Source organism: Arachis hypogaea, chromosome 15, assembly GCF_003086295.3.
Source record: "Arachis hypogaea cultivar Tifrunner chromosome 15, arahy.Tifrunner.gnm2.J5K5, whole genome shotgun sequence".
Taxonomy (NCBI): domain Eukaryota; kingdom Viridiplantae; phylum Streptophyta; class Magnoliopsida; order Fabales; family Fabaceae; genus Arachis; species Arachis hypogaea.
The window spans coordinates 144,562,665-144,580,736 of record NC_092050.1 but is presented as its reverse complement, the minus strand read 5'-3'; the positions used below and the strand labels follow the sequence as shown (position 1 = coordinate 144,580,736).

The window sequence follows — 18,072 nt, the reverse complement described above, 5'->3', positions numbered from 1 at the left end:
GAATAGGTTTTCTGTATTTGTGTCCCTTTGGGTTTCCTTTGGGGTTTCCTTATTTTATCATATGTATATATTGCTATGCTCGGACCGGTTCTCTTCGCAGCCGGGTTTTGAGTCTTGATATTCTTGTTTTTGACACTCTTTATATATATGATCTTGCGTTAGCTTATCCTTTGCTCGTTACGTTATCGATCGGAGTGTTGCGCGTTCGAGTTACGGTTTTTGTTTACCCCTTTTTCTACAAAGGCTCCTAGTTATAATCAATTATTCATACTACTATACGTACTAAATTTTTGTTTTAGAGGTCGTAATACCTTGCCATCTCTGAATTATGACTTAAGCATAAGACTCTGTATGGTAGGGCGTTACATTATGGTATCAGAGCAGTTCGTTCCTATAGAGCCTGAGGGATGGACTGACTATGCTTCTGTGCATTCTCTGTGTGTGTGTTATGTGCTATTAGTATATCTGCTTGATATAATTGGCATAAACGTTCATGAGCATGCATTTGGGACTTTGAAGCACTAGACTTTCGATATTGAGACTGATCAACTTAATATCGATTGTTGGGTGTGTATAGGAACCAGATGGCGCCTCGTGGACGCGGTAGAGGTAGTGCGAGAGGTCGTACGAATGCTCGTGCACCGGAGAATAATCCTAATGACCCGGTGAACTTTATGACTGCGTTGGAGAATATGGCTGCTGCTATGCAAGCCACTGCTGAGGCTCTTGGTCAACAGATGAACAACCATGGTAATGACGGAGGTGGAGTTCAGGGCCCGATGACACTGGCGAACTTTTTGAAGGTTAATCCACCTAAGTTCAAGGGAACTACTAGCCCGACTGAGGCCGATACATGGTTTCAGGCTATAGAGCGAGCATTACAAGCACAAGTGGTACCTGAAGGACAGCGTGTCGAGTTTGCCACTTATATGCTCACCGGTGAGGCGTCGCATTGGTGGCAAGGCATCCGACGTCTTCTGCAGCAGGGTGATGACTATATCACCTGGAATGTCTTTCAAGAAGAGTTCTATAAGAAGTACTTTCCGACTTCTGCTAGGACGGCTAAGGAACTTGAATTGTTACAGCTGAAGCAGGGTACTATGTCCATATCAGAGTATACTGACAAGTTTGAGGAGCTGTTCAGGTTCTCTCGTATGTGCCAAGGGACTCCGGTGGAATATGAGGAATGGAAGTGTGTTAAGTATGAAGGAGGACTCCGGAGTGATATCTTCAGTTCAGTAGGACCAATGGAGATTAGGACTTTCTCCGAATTAGTGAACAAGTGTAGGGTTGCTGAGGAGTGTGTGAAAAGGGCAACCGCTGAGAAAGGGAGTCACAAAGGTTCATTTCCACAGAACCGAGGGAAGGGCTTTGCACCTAGAGGTCCGTCTTTCAAGAGGGGGAGCTCTTTCAGGAAGCCCAACAACAACAACAATTTCCAAGGGAAGAAGTTTGGGAAGCAACCTCAGAATGAACAAGCTTGTACTAGGTGTGGGAGTCACCATCCGGGAGTACCATGCAAGGCCGGATGGGGTTTGTGCTACAATTGCGGAAAGGCGGGGCATAAAGCCGCAAGTTGTCCAGAGAAGCAAAAGCAAGGTGCTGGGAAAGCACAACAGACGGGTCGGGTGTTCACCACCTCAGCTGTGGGTGCAGAGGGATCCGAGACACTCATTCGAGGTAACTGTGAAATGGCTGGTCAAACTTTAAATGCTTTATTTGATTCGGGAGCATCGCATTCATTAATTGCATTTGAGAAAGCCCATGAGTTAGGATTGAAGATCGTAACCTTAGGTTATGACCTAAAGGTACAAAATGCTACCCATGAAGCCATGGTAACTAGACTAGGATGCCCGAAAGTTTCGTTTAGGTTCAAGCAGCGTGATTTTGTCCATAATCTAATCTGCTTACCGATGATCGGTCTTGATCTTATCTTGGGATTGGACTGGTTATCCGAAAACCATGTCCTGCTTGATTGTTCTACCAAGTCGGTGTACTTTATGCCGGAGGATACAGAAGGGCCGGTTGTGGTGAATAATTATTACTTGAATTCAATGATGGTGAACTGTTCTGGAACCGAATGTCAGGGTATCCTGTTGTTAACCGCGGGTGTTTCGGGTGATGATCAAAGGTTGGATCAGATTCCGGTAGTGTGTGAGTTTCCGGAAGTGTTTCCCGATGATATTGAGGAATTTCCACCTAACCGAGAGGTCGAGTTTGCTATTGAATTGGTGCCTGGGGCGGGACCAATCTCAAGTGCTCCTTATAGGATGTCACCATTAGAGATGGCCGAGCTAAAGTCTCAGTTAGAGGAATTGTTGGGTAAGAACTTTATCCGACCAAGTGTTTCCCCGTGGGGAGCTCCAGTGTTACTGGTAAAGAAGAAAGATGGAAGTATGCGACTCTGTGTGGATTACAGGCAGCTGAACAAGGTCACCATAAAGAATAAGTACCCATTGCCGAGGATTGATGATCTCATGGATCAGTTACAAGGAGCTGGGGTTTTCTCTAAGATTGATTTGCGATCCGGTTATCACCAGATAAGGGTGAGGGGTGAGGATATCCCTAAGACTGCTTTCAGGACTCGTTATGGTCATTACGAGTATACTGTAATGTCTTTTGGGTTGACGAACGCTCCTGCAGTGTTTATGGATTACATGAATAGAGTATTCCGTCCGTTTTTGGATAAATTCGTTGTTGTCTTCATTGATGACATACTGATTTACTCCAAGACTGAAGAAGAGCATGCGGAACACCTGAGGACCGTGTTGCAGATTCTAAAGGAGAAGAAACTCTATGCGAAACTGTCTAAGTGTGAGTTTTGGAAGGATAAGGTGAAGTTTTTGGGTCACGTGGTGAGTAAGAAGGGAATAGCCGTAGATCCAACCAAGGTAGAAGCTGTGATGGATTGGAAGCAACCAACCACAGTAACTGAGATAAGGAGTTTTCTGGGTTTAGCTGGCTATTACCGAAGGTTCATCAAAGGCTTTTCGCAATTAGCTTTGCCGTTGACAAAGTTAACTCGCAAAGACACTCCGTTTGTTTGGACTCCTGAGTGCGAGGAGAGCTTTCAGACATTGAAGAAAAAGTTGACCACTGCACCTGTGTTAGTGTTACCTGAGCCGAACGAGCCTTTTGAGGTGTACTGTGATGCATCGTTAAAGGGCCTAGGGTGCGTGCTGATGCAGCACCATAATGTGGTGGCGTATGCCTCACGACAGTTGAGACCTCATGAAGTTAGTTACCCTACGCACGATTTGGAACTCGCTGCGGTTGTGTTTGCCTTGAAGGTGTGGAGGCATTATCTCTATGGGGTTAAGTTCCAAGTTTTCTCTGATCATAAGAGCTTGAAGTATCTCTTTGATCAGAAAGAGCTTAATATGAGGCAGAGAAGGTGGATGGAATTGTTGAAGGACTACGACTTTGAGTTAAATTACCATCCTGGAAAGGCAAATATAGTGGCGGATGCGTTAAGTCGAAAGTCGTTATATGCGTCTTGGATGATGCTTCAAGAGGAGAAGTTGCTCAAGGGATTCGAGAGTCTAAAAATTGGTGCTCGAGAAGTATCTGGAACCTTGTGTTTGAGCCGATTAGAAATCTCGAGCGACTTTAAGTCCGAACTCCTAAAGGCTCATGAAAATGATGAAGCGTTATGGAAGGTGTTACCGGCTATCGAGCAAGGAAAACAGTGGAGAGTGTCGGAAGAGAAAGATGGGTTATGGAGATTCAAGGGTAGGATCATGGTGCCGGATGTTGGCACTTTGAGGCAAGATATCTTAAAGGAGGCACATAAAAGCGGATTCTCCATTCACCCGGGAAGTACTAAGATGTACCATGATTTAAAGGCGATGTTTTGGTGGCCGGGTATGAAGAATGATGTGGCGGAATATGTTTCAAAGTGCTTAACTTGTCAAAAGGTAAAGATTGAACATCAAAGACCTTCCGGGATGTTGCAACCCTTAGAGGTTCCGCAATGGAAGTGGGAAAGTATTGCAATGGACTTTGTGTCGGGATTGCCAAGGACTAGGACTGGTTTTGATGCTATCTGGGTGATCTGGACCGACTGACGAAGTCAGCTCACTTTTTACCCGTTCGGATGACTTACACCCTTGAGGAGCTAGCTCGGTTATACATAAAGGAGATTGTGAGACTCCATGGTGTACCTGCTACTATAATCTCTGATAGAGATCCTCGTTTCACTTCGAGGTTCTGGGGTGCATTTCAGAAAGCTTTTGGAACCCGATTAAGCTTGAGTACAACTTACCATCCTCAAACAGATGGTCAATCCGAGAGGACGATCCAAACACTAGAGGATATGTTGAGAGCTTGTGTTTTGGACCAACCAGCGAGTTGGGATCGGTATATGCCGTTAGTAGAGTTTGCATACAATAATAGTTACCATGCGAGCATCGGAATGGCTCCGTATGAGGCTTTGTATGGGAGAAAATGTCAATCTCCACTATGTTGGTATGAAGCTGGAGAGAAAGGCTTGTTGGGGCCGGAAATGATAGCTGAGACCACTGAACAAGTCAAGAAGATCCGAGATAGGATGCTTACGGCGCAGAGTCGTCAAAAGAGTTACGCCGATCAAAGGCGAAAGCCCTTAGAATTTGAGGCAGGAGATCATGTTTTCCTGAAATTTACTCCGACCACAGGAGTAGGTAGAGCGATTAAAGAAAAGAAGTTGAATCCTCGATACATTGGTCCATTTCAGACCTTGGAGAGGATTGGGCCAGTGGCGTATCGGGTGGCTTTACCACCCCATCTTTCAAACCTGCACGACGTATTTCACGTGTCGCAGCTTCGAAAGTACACTCCTGATGCTAGCCATGTGTTAGAACCCGAATCGGTTCAGTTAAGAGAAGATTTGACGCTTCCAGTGGCTCCAGTCAGAATTGATGATACTAGTATCAAACGGTTGCGTGGAAAAGAGGTTTCATTAGTCAAAGTGGCTTGGAGTCGAGGCGGTGTTGAGGAACACACTTGGGAACTTGAGTCGGAGATGCGAACGGATTATCCGCACTTATTCTCAGGTAATTGAATTTGAATTTGAATTTTGTGGGCAAAATTCCCAATTAGGTGGGTAGAATGTAAGACCTGGTTAATTAACGGCTAATTAACCCATATATGAGAATTTATTCTAGAAAGCCAAAAATGATATTTTTATGGCTTAATATGATAGAGGAAATTGAGACGAGAATTTCGGTACCAATTTTATAGAATTCGGACCAAGATTGGACCGAACGGGCCAAACCGGGCCAACCGGACCCAAAGTGGGCCCTTGGCCCAACATAACTAAACCAAAACCCTAGTTTTCAGCACTCTCTCTCCTCACAACACACTCAAACACGCTGAAATTGAAGAGAGGGGAGGAAGAACACTCTCTCAAGTTCTTTCTCTCACTTGATCTTCAAACCACCATAACTTTTGATCTAGATCTCCGATTGCCGCTCCGTTTGCGGCCACGCGTTCACCGCGGAGAGCTCTACAAAACCCATACAACTAATCTTGAGGTAAGCCACGTGTTTCTGTTCGAAATTCCAGCCCTTATTTTCGAGTTTCATGGGTAAAATGTTGAGATTTTGGGTTCTTTGATGTTATAGGACCCAACTCTCTTGAAGGAGAAGGTTAATGTTGTCTCCTTGGACCTTGGGTGTGGTAAGATTCTCAACCCTAGTGTGATTTTTTTGTTCTATGATGTTTGGGTTTTGAGATGTTGTGTATGGGTATGATGGTTGTGGCTTAGGTTGTGTATATGTGAATATTGGAGCTTGATTGGTGACTTTGAAAAGCTTGGAAAGGGTTTGGTGGTGAAAAATCTGTTCTTGGAGGTGTTGAGGCCTTGAGAGCTTGTGGATAAGTGGTTTGGAAGTGCTCCGGGGGAGCTTGGGAAAATCGGCTAAGGTATGGTTTTAGTTTCCCGTATCTAATATGTAATGTGGTAGGAAATACTTAGGCTAGAGGCCCTAAGATAGGCATTGAATTGTTGGTGTTGTTGAATGGTTGAAATATATGATGTGTTCATATATGTGATTATGAATATTGATGCCTTGATTGTGTGAAATATGAGAAATGCATGTTGTGATATATGCTTGATGGATAATTGAGGTTGAATTGATGGGTGGTACCATGTTGATGGTGAGTATGATGTTGATTATGTATAATGATGGTTAATTGGAAATGGTATTATTGGAAATTGGGATGGGGAAGGATGTATGACATGATATTGTGTTTGTCCTTTAGCCATTTGATTGAGAAGTGTTAAAATGGTTGGATGTGGTTTTGGAAACCTTGGTAAAGTGTCAATGTGTGAGTTGAGGATGGCTTGTTGTTGATTTTGGTACATTTTGAATGATTTCAAAGAGAAGGATTGAAATTGGCATGTTTGATTGATTTTGAAAAGAGTTGAAAGTGGCTTGTTTTGAAAATGGCACCTTGTGGTTTTGTATGAAAACATGGTTTTTGGGCATACTTTGACGGGACATAACTTGGACTACGGATCTCTGATTTGTGCCAAATCTGTTTAGAAATGAAATTGGATCCATGATGTCCATGCCGTTCGAAGAACGAGTGAAAAACGATTTAAAATGAGGAAGTTATGTCCGTCGGAAGATTGGGGTTTGAATCTGTAAATTCTGCAGCTTTTAACTTAGAAAATTTTTAGCAGAATGACCCCTCGCGCATAGGCGCACTTGGTGCGTACGCGCCGTTCTTCGAGAAAGCGCCATCCACGCGTGCGCGTGGAGTGCGCGTACGCGTGGACCTGTTTTCATCCCAAAGTTGATTTTTGAGTTTTAAAAGCCAAATTTCATACTTCTAAGCCTCCGATCTCACCACTTATGTCTTAAATCATTATGACATGCCTAGCTATTAAAAAGGGGGCTAGTGAATGAGGTAACTTGCGAGTGAAGCAAGGGAAAAATGAATGATCAATGAGGATCAAGATTATTATGTGAGATGCGGAGGATGGTGGTGGAAGTGCTTGTTAAGCCATGGGCCGAAAGGCTATAATTGCTAATGAAACGGCTGGTTATGGATTTAACCGTGAGCCGGAAAGGCTGTGTATAATATGAATATTGGCTGGTTCTGGACTGAACCGTGAGCCGGATGGCTGATATGGATGTTGATCCATGGATGAGAATTCATGCATGCTTATGCTGAATTATTGATAATTGAGATTTGCACTTCCACTATCAGAGGCACGAGATCCCTGGGAGGAAGCAGTGGCTAGCCACCACGTGCTCCAGGTGGAGGCTCGAGACTCTGTTGACCCTATGTCGTAAGTGTGGCCGGGCACTGTGAAAGACCCGGATGAGCTCGCCCCCGAAATATTCACCAGTGAGGGTGATGGATATGGATCATGTTTATGATCAAGTTTATAACGAGTATAACTCGAGTTGGGGATGCGCGACAGAGGGACAGTCCAATGGTTAGCTACCAGGACTTGTCGGGTTGGCTCTATAACCGACAGATGATATCATCAGCCACTAGGGACAGGCATTCATCATATGCATACTATGTGAATTGTTTGAGATTGCCTATTTGACTGCATATTACTTGCTAATTGTCTAAATGTCTTAACTGCTCCTATTTGTATATTCTTTGTCTGATATAACTGTGTTTGCTATAATATACTCCTGCTGGTGGTTGGGAGGTTTGAAGGAATTGGAAAGGGAAGTATTAGTTAGACTGAAGAATCTTTAGTCAGATACCCTTATATGGTTTAGCTTGTTTATAAGCTTTGATATTATCTGGAGGAAGTTCTAGGATTGCCTTTGGCTTTCCTCTATTATTATGTATTATATATGTGGAAGCTGTTACCGTGCTGGGGACCTCTGGTTCTCACCCATGCGGATTTTGTGGTTTTCAGATGCAGGACGCGAGGCTTCTCGTTGAGACATGTTGGGGACTTCTGGATTAGCGAAGATCCTTTGTTCTTGGGACTCTGTTTGGTTTATATATCTTGTTTAGATACTTTTATCTCCATTAAATAATACAAACTGTGATGACTCCTTCTAGAGGGGATTTTTGGAGAATAGGTTTTCTGTATTTGTGTCCCTTTGGGTTTCCTTTGGGGTTTCCTTATTTTATCATATGTATATATTGCTATGCTCGGACCGGTTCTCTTCGCAGCCGGGTTTTGAGTCTTGATATTCTTGTTTTTGACACTCTTTATATATATGATCTTGCGTTAGCTTATCCTTTGCTCGTTACGTTATCGATCGGAGTGTTGCGCGTTCGAGTTACGGTTTTTGTTTACCCCTTTTTCTACAAAGGCTCCTAGTTATAATCAATTATTCATACTACTATACGTACTAAATTTTTGTTTTAGAGGTCGTAATACCTTACCATCTCTGAATTATGACTTAAGCATAAGACTCTGTATGGTAGGGCGTTACACCTTCTATCATCATCGATGCCTTCTTTGTTTTATGTTGTCACCTTAACACAACCACCATGGGGTTTCAACATTTAATTTGGCACTCTGTGTTTGATCTCTTCGGTCTCTTGGGACCAAGTTGTGAGTAGGCTTTACATTTATAATTGTTTGGCTTTGTATCTATAATTATTTTGATATACGATGCTTTGAACTTATAGTTATACTTACAAAGATTACTATCAAATGATTTTAAATTGGCTTGAACAATCAATTTATTATAATTAAATATTTGTCTTTGTTAAGCTCATTTTTACATACATGAGACTATATATTTTTATGAGACGATAGATATGTTTGATGAAATTTTATGTTATTTTAAAACATTTGATTTTACTCAAAAATATATTTTTTGAAGCATTGAAGTATTTGTTGGTACTCACTTATTTTGAAATTGTGAAATATGTTTGAGATGCTTTAAGATTGAGAAAATATGATTAAAAATGGTTTGGATGAGAAAGTATTATTTGATTTGATTTGATACCTCATATGTTTGAAAGACCGAAGAATTTGTTATATTTGGTTTGGGAGGCTCGTTGGTGCGCGAAAATTTAAACTCGCACAACTGAACCGGCAAGTGCACCGGGTCGTTCAAGTAATACCTCAGGTGAACGAGGGTCAAATCCCACGAGGATTGTCGGATTAAGCAAACTGTGGTTATCCTACAGATTTTAGTCAGGCGAATAGAAAGGTAAGTTTGATTGTATAGGCGCATAAGCAACAATAACAAAAGCGGTAAATGGATACGGTAGGCTCAGTGATGAGACATCAGTTAAGGCTTCGGAGTTGCTTCTTCTTCTGAATTAACACGTCGTACATTCTACTTTAACAATGAATGATTCCTTCAACGGCAAGGTTGCAAGTGATTAAGCCATGAGTCGTGGTCATTAATCTCCTTAGGTCCAGATTGAACATCCGAATGGACTAGATCAATCTGGGAGAGGGTGAAGCGCGCGCTAGTCAATCTCTCTACTGATCCTACTCAAAACGCTACAGACAAGGTCGGATCTTCCGAATCAGAGATTGCTGCTCTTATGGTTCTAGCCCTTAGAGCCACATGAACCTTAATTGCCCCTGACTAACGGGGTTATATGTCACATATCCAATTAATCCAGATAATTATGTTGAAATACGTGATGCATCCTCAAGTTGTAGATCAATACTATCCGGGTCAGGACTCGTAAGAACTCATGTAGAATCGAGATTCATAAGGATGAAGAACGACAATGCATCATAGAATAGAATCACGCATTGATTGAGATGGAAAAGTACTTGTATTAATTCATAGGAATTAGCAGAGCTCCTAACCTTAATTTAGGAGGTTTAGTTGCTCATACTGTATAGAGAAATAACTGAAATATTCAAAAATGGTAAAAGAGAGATCCTAAACAATGGTGATCTCCTTTCTATTTATACTAACCTAAACCTAAAGAGACATTAATAGTAATTGGAAAATTACAAAATTGAAATAAACTAAGCTAAAGGTGTGAAAATCTACTTCTGGGCCCACTTGGTGAGTATTTGAGTAGAGCTTGGTGTCCAACTTGAAGAAGTTGGCGTTGAACGCCTACTAGGGGGTAGGGTTGCTGCTTCCTTGCTCCCTTTGTGGCGTTGAACGCCCCAGCCTTGGTCGTCTTGGGGCGTTGAATGCCCCATAGGGGGTAGTATGGGCGTTCAACGCCCATTTTGGACTGTTCAATCTGAAGAAAAACATAGACCATTATATATTGTTAAAAAATTTTGGAAGTTATCTTTCCAACGCCGTTGAGAACGCATCATTTGGACCTCTGTAGCTCCAGATTTTGAGAACAGCATCTGCTCTGCTTTCCTTGCATCCGAATCAGACTTTGCCAAAACTTCACCAATTTCACCCAAAATTCATCTAAAATCATAGAAAAACATAAAAGCTCAAAGTAATATCCAAAGAAGTGAATTTTACATTAAAACCTACTAAAACTCAACAAAACATACTGAAAATACTAAGAAATTGATGCCAAAAAGCGTATAAAATATCCACTCATCACTCGTATTAGAAAATCGTAGTTAACGGCAATTATGACGTTAAGCTAGATGCATCTGGCTCAAACCTTAGCTAGCAGGGGCGTTGCTAGCCTAACGTGTAGACCACACGTTGGATCTATCATTTCGTACAGACATACGAGAGGAAAGAGCTACCCTTAAAGGTGGAGCCACCCAATTGTAGACTATTTGATTTCTATACTGAGAACTCTCTTATTGTTTCAATTATTAGTATCAATTACTATTTTCTAATTAAAGTTACTTTAATAATAATGTTTATATGGTATCATGTGAATTATAGATATGCTGTATAGTCACTGGATTGCAAAACTCACTCTGTTTTTTTAAAAATATTTTTCAAGAATAAATACTTGATTATGTGAGTTTTTTTATTCAAGGGCAATGATATGCAATAGGTACTTATTCTTTGTTGAGTTCTTAGACATTATCTACTCCATATGTCATAGACAAGATTCAACCATATTTATTTATTTAATTTTTTGTTAAAAATATGTAACTATTCATTCTAGAACTTGTAAATTCATTAAAAATACTTATAACTTTCTTATTTATCTTATATTCAAATCTGTTAGGCTTACTAGGGGACTATTTTTCCCGGGTTTCAGTCATGGCTCATTTTGGGCTGTGACAAGGAAGGAACTTGCGCTTGAACTCATGACGCATTTTATCCCATATCTTAATCTTTCTTCTTCCTTCTCTTTCTCACTGACGCTTAAGATTCTCCCACTATACTAACGCAGGCTTCTTCAACTTGATTACTACAAGCTTCACGCGCTTGTCGTGCGAAATGTCTTTTAACTTGAACACTCTTTCCACTGTGCAAAGCCAATCGATTAAAATCATCTGGTTGGAGTCTCCCTTCAAACTCAACAATATCAATTTTGATTTTTAAGTATTTAGCTTTCATGTTTGTATCGTGCCCTTTGTGTGAACAAATCTTCAGACGAAGAAGAATAATGAAATAGATTTACATTATCCTCTTTAATAAAAGAGTTGTCTTCATTCTGCTTGCCATGATTATTTTGAGCGGCTTCATATTTTGCAAGTTGCTCTTGCAACTCTTTAACTTGACGGCGTAATTCATTCATTTCGCCATTTCAATTTCTTGAATAATTCTGTGCTTTGGAACTATCTTTTACTTATATGCAATGATGTTGATGCTTTGGCATCGATATTATGATGATAGATGATGTACAATAATGATGGGAAGACACTAGTTTATGTCTATTTGCTGACTTTAAGTTGATGATATGGTAATAAGTTATTAGCTACAGTTTGTTCTATTTCAGCTGATGCAAAATAGATTACTAGTTTATGTTATGTTAATGCATTCAACTTTAAGCCATTATTAAATAGCAAGTTGATGTTGATGAAGTACCTAGCGCAAAATATAATAAAAATAGTTGATCTATGCCATTTCTTGATTTGATGTCATTTTCACCATACTAGACTACTTTGACGAAGTTGACTCTTAACTGTTTCCTTGGTACTCAACATCTGATAATTCATTTTAATAAACCAAATCAGTTACACCTCTAATTCTGATACTTACCTTGATAGCGATAGAACCATCAAAGTGAAGGATATGCCAGATTATGTGTTCCCCTACCTTGCATGGGTTTGTTTACTTCTAAGTTAACTGTTTCAACTTCCTAAATTCTGTCTAATTACTTCTCAGATCAAAGCTACTTCAATGTTGGAATACTTTTGACATGTAACTATACTTTTCCTTTACTATATTAAAAGGAATATAAGAAAGACATTTGATTAAAAGAAAGTGGGTTGTAGTTTCGGCGTCGACTGACTCTGCCTACTTGGTATTAGTATTTAGTTTTCCATGGTCGTGGTCAACATTCAACAGCTCCCTCACCTGAAAATATGAAAAATTAAACACGGTGATGGAAACTTAACACCATGCTTCCTGCGTACACACTACACAGTATGGTGCAAATAAATAAAACTGCTGTAAGGTGTATGGAGTCGTTGAATAATGGATTACAAAGTCACAGGGATCTGGATCTTCATTTCTTTGCGGCTGATGGCAGCTTTGCCAGCATCCCTCTCTCAATCACCACCCTCCAATTATTACTCCCTGTGTGAGCAGCAATATGAGTGTGGCGAATTTCGCGACGTGTACTATCCTTTCTGGGGGCAAAACCGACCCCGCCAGTGTGGCGGTGATGACAAACTTCGGCTTTTCTGCGCCAAGGAGAATGCCAAACACTACGCTTACATTGAAATGGGGTCACAACGATTCAATGTGGTGACAATTGAGACCCTAATTAACTATTACAGGGTGAAATTGGTGCCCTTGCTAATGGATGACGGAAGACCTGATGTTTGCTCTATGGATTTCAATTATTCTCTGAATTACCTTCCATTCACCTATAACCAAACAGTGCACAACATCACCATATTCTATAATTGCAGCTACTCCTATCCGGATAATCATAGCCTAGGGTGCGGTTATGTTGTGTATTATAATGGTACGGAAAAAGAGGTTCTGGAAAGTCATCCAGACCTTCAGAATTGCGTTCATCGTATCCAAGTGGCCGCTGAGGCTGTTGCGTTGAACGGTGCTTCTGCTCGGCATTTCGGTGAAGGTGTGTTGGTGAAGTATACTTTTTCTCAAGATTGTATGAGTTGCTTGAACAGTGGAGGAACCTGCGGGAGCAACAATACGGATCAATTTACCTGCTACTGCCCTCATGGATCTAACGCCGTCCAATGTTCTCTCCCCGTTGATAATCGCCCTCCACAAAAGAGTATGGATCCTTCCTTCATTTTAAATTTTTAATAGGTGACATGAAACTACTTTAAAAAATTTAAAGTATTAGAAAGAAGTATCTAAATAGTTATATCTGTGATACATCTTATTAAATAAGAGTTTTTTTTTGGATTTATTTAAATTTTTTGCATAAATTAGCTTTATTTTTCTTATGGAATATAACCAGGATTGAATTCTAAATTTTAGTCATACAAATTCTAATATCAAATTATAAAATTATTTTTCTTAAAACATTAAAATAATAGAAAGAAGATACATTAATTATTATATCTTTAATACTAAGTTATGCATGGATTAAAGATTGGTTTTTTTTAATTCAATCCCTTTTCGCCGGAAGCATTTAATCCTCTTTGGATCCTCTACTGTAGTGCTAGTTAATGAGTAGAAAACCTCCAATTCTCGAACACCAATCATGAGTGCGAGTGAGTGTTTGGTGAATCCAATAAACAGAGGGAATGGTTCTGTTCTTTTTCCCTCCCTTCTTCCACTGGGTTCCAACTTCACTGCTTCCCTTCCAAATATCAAGCAACAAATAATCCTTCAACTCCAATCCCATGCACAATTATAGCTTTGATCAATTACCATTTACTTATAGTTCTGATAGCATAAATCTCTCTTTCTTCTATAACTGTACCACGGAACCAATAGATTATCCCACTGCTCCTTAGTCTCAGTTTATTATTAATGTACCACTGGAAATGAATGGTGCTGTTAGTTTCATTAGAATTACACTGAAATTTTGAGGATGCTGTTTATTTTAAACTTTTTCCTCTGCTTCTGCAAGGATAAGTCTTACCTGAAAACTTGTGGTCATGGTAATTAGTAACACCTTAGGAAATGTTCTGATGATGTAGTTACCTTAGCAACTGTTCTTTGCACTTTCTTCATGTTCACATTCTTATGGCTAATGTTATCTTTCTTCATGTTCACATATGCTGAAAGCACACACTCAAGTATTAATGATTATGCTTGCTGGCTTCACCTTAAACTTGAAAAAAGCTCAAGAGTGTTATAACTCATGTTTGTTTTCAATATTAACTGTTGCAGGACATCACTGGAGATGGATAATCATCGGTATAGGTAATACATCTAGCCCTCCTGTCATATTTTCTTAGGGTTGTTTCGTTGCTTAATATATATACTCCATCTTACGTGCACAAGTTTTTTAGTACAACTAAAATCATGATCTACATAAATGTCCATGCTTCTTCTTTTTATATGTTTTAATTTGTTATTCATACAAAATATTTCCCTATCTTCCTACGGTATTTTTTTTCAGATAGAGAACTTCTTCAATCAAATGAAGTTTTTCAGTTAAATTCTTTTGAACATTACAGATTTTTTAGTTAATGATATAGAAAATAACAGAGAAATTTTAGTAAAAATTACAAAAAGTTTAGTTAAATAACACGTAAATATTAGTTGAATAATGCATAAATTGTTTCGAAATGTACAAGTTTTTTAGTTGAGTAACACAAATTTTAGTTGAATAACACAAATAGTTATTGTGTTTATATGTTTATCGCTAAAATTTTTGTTTATCGCTAAAATAGTTATTGTGTTTACCTTCAAATTATGCTTGTGATCACAAAATTTATATATTTATCATGAATAAACTTTGTTTTCTTTTTTTATTTTTCTTCAAAAAGTTGTGTTTACTTTAACATGTATATATTTATTATCGTAAAACTTCTATGTTTTTCCTCAATAAAATTCTTTATTTTTCTTTATGTTTCTCTTAAAAAAAATTGTATTTACCTTCAAAAACTTTTCGTATTTATTGTATAAATTATGCATTTTTTTTCTATGTTTCTCTTAAAAAAAATTGCATTTACCCTCAATTACTTTTGTATTTATTTATCACAATTTGCATTCAAAATATTTTCATGTTTATCATAACATAATTTTTATATTTTTTCAATAAATTTTGGTATTTTTTCTACGTTTTTATTAAAAAAGTGTTTACCTTAAAAGTTTTCCATGTTTATTAACAAAAAATTTGGGATAAAGTATATTTTTGTCCTTGAAGTTTGCTCAAATTTTCAAAAATATCCCTAAATTTTATTTTGTTTCAAAAATTTTTTATTTGCATTAAATATACCCCTAGCGACTAATTTTCTAAAAAACTTAGGACAACTTCAGCAACAATTTCACAAAAACAACTTCAACACAAGCAAATCAGACATAGTTATCATGTATTATTGTTAGATTGATCCTAAACTTTTTGAAAACTTATCTATCAGGAGTATGTTTGATGCAAATAAAAAACTTTTAAGACAAAATGAAACAAAATAAAACTTATAATATTTTTAAAATTTTTAAATTTCAAAGAAAAAAATTACACTTTATAAAAAAATTTGTATTTATCATCAATAAATTTCTGTATTTTCTTCTTGTGTTTCTCTTCAAAATTTGTGTTTACCTTGAAGAATTCATGAGTTTATTGTCAACAAGTAATAGTATTTTTCTTTGTCTGTTTCTAATCGAAATGTTTTTTGTTTACCTTCAAAAAAATTGTGTTAATCATCCTAAAATTTATGTATTTTTCCTTAATATATTCAAAATATTGTGTTTATCATCCCAAAATTTCTGTGTTTACATCAATAATTTTTTGTGTTTTTTACTTTCATTTGTCTTCAAAAAATTATGTATTTACTTTCAAAATTTTTTTGTGTATCATAACAAAATTTCTATGTTTATACCTAATATATTTCTATATTTTCTTCATATGCTTTTATTCAAAAAGTTGTATTTACTTTCAAAAATATTTTACCACAAAAAATTAAATTCTATTTTTTATTGTCAATAAAATTTAATTTGTGTTTTCTTCTCGTGTTTCTTTTCAAAAAGTTTTGTTTACCTTCATAACTTTTTCTGTTTATCATCACAAAAGTTGTATTTACTTTCTGATATTTTTCATGTTTCTTTCTTTGTTTCTTTTCAAGAAATTGTATTTTATCTTTAAAAAATGCCTATGTTTATTGTCGTAAAATTTATATATTTTTCCTCAATAAATTTATCTATTTGCTCTCTATGCTTATCTATATTTCTCTATGTTTTTCTTAACCCCTAACTCTCCGAAGCTACTTGTATCAGGTTCAGGTATTATAGCTGTAGTAATTATAGTTGCTGGACTAATGGCTAATTGTTTTACATGTAAGTCATCAAGGATAAAGAATAACCAAGATATTGAAACCTTCTTAAGAGATCAAGGAGTCTTAACTCTGAAGAGATATAGATTCTCGGATGTGAAGAAAATGACCAATTCTTTCAAAGATGAATTAGGACAAGGTGGTTTTGGTATTGTATACAAGGGAAAATTATCCAATGGTTCTGATGTGGCCGTCAAAATGTTGAATCAATCCAAAGAAAATGGTGAAGATTTTATTAATGAGGTAGCTAGTATTAGTAGAACTTCTCATGTTAATGTTGTCACCCTTCTTGGATTTTGCTTAGAAGGTCATAAGAAAGTTCTAATCTATGAGTTTATGTCTAATGGTTCCCTTGACAATTTTATTTACAAAAAAGAACCTAAAAGTTCTCTATTCTTGAGTTGGGATCATTTGTATCACATTTCCATAGGGATAGCTAGAGGATTGGAGTATTTGCATAGAGGATGCAACATTCGAATTTTACATTTTGACATAAATCCACGAAATATTCTTTTGGATGAAAACTTTTGTCCTAAGATATCAGATTTCGGGTTAGCAAAGCTTTGTCCTAGAAAAGAAAGTCACATTTCCATGTCCAAAACTAGAGGAACAATAGGGTATATAGCTCCAGAAGTGTGGAACAGACATTTCGGTAGAGTTTCACATAAATCTGATGTTTATAGTTATGGAATGATGCTTCTAGAAATGGTAGGAATGAAGGAGAAGAACATAATTGCAGAGACAAATCAAACAAGCGAGATGTACTTTCCTGATTGGATATACAAAAGGCTTGAGCAAGGCACTCAACTAGGACCGGATGATGATGGGGAGGTGACCATAGAGGAAAATGATGTTGTTAAGAAAATGACAGTGGTGGGTTTATGGTGCATTCAACCAATTCCAGATGATAGACCAACAATGAGCAAAGTTGTAGAAATGTTGGAAGGCAGCATGAACTCCCTGGAATTGCCTCCAAGACCCGTTCTGTCTTCTCCGATAAAATCGGCCATAGAATCTTCTACAATTGTATCGGCATTGGTAGAATCTTCTTATATTGTTAATTAATTCATTGCATTGTACCCCTATGTTGTCTATATGTACCAAGCACACATAGAATATGTTTTCACTGATAAGTACTTAATTCTATTGCCTTGAGGAGGAAAGATATTTTTGAAAATTCTCTGGTTTCACATTAAGGTGGTACCTGTAATTTATTGTAAGTATGCATTGAGGTCAGAGATTCTATAATGTACCTAATTGATCAAGAAATAGTTAAAGGGTCCTGCTAATTGTGTTGATGCCTTTTACCATGAATGGTTGTTATCTTTTTGCTTTTCAAGATTCAATTTAGCTCTATTGTTCTTGATGGAAAAAATTTCCTAAGAATATTAATAACAGAAGGTGCTCACGGATACAAAATGGTAGGTTGATGGATCTGTTCCCTAGATTGTTCTGTGTTGCAGACCAAAAAAATCTCTAATTGCAGAGTGTGGGTTCTGGAATGGGGTATATTGGGCTGCGTTTGTTTTTTAGAACAGGATAACACAAGACATTGAGAACAAGACACAAATGATATAAATACAAAATTTTGTGTTCTTATAAACTAGAATAAATTATGCAAATTTAATTTATTCTAATTTTTTTTTTTCATTCAA

At 37.8% G+C, this 18,072-nt stretch overlaps 1 protein-coding gene across 1 annotated transcript; it reads left to right on the top strand.

Moving 5' to 3' along the window:
- Positions 1-12,385: 12,385 nt before the first annotated feature.
- On the top strand, positions 12,386-17,727 carry LOC112751086 (LEAF RUST 10 DISEASE-RESISTANCE LOCUS RECEPTOR-LIKE PROTEIN KINASE-like 2.4). The gene is made up of 3 exons (XM_025800122.2): positions 12,386-13,242; positions 14,313-14,345; positions 16,362-17,727. The coding sequence occupies exons 1-3, from the start codon at positions 12,468-12,470 to the stop codon at positions 17,480-17,482; spliced, it is 1,929 nt and encodes a 642-aa protein (XP_025655907.1). The 5' UTR covers positions 12,386-12,467; the 3' UTR covers positions 17,483-17,727.
- The last annotated feature ends 345 nt before the right edge of the window (positions 17,728-18,072 follow it).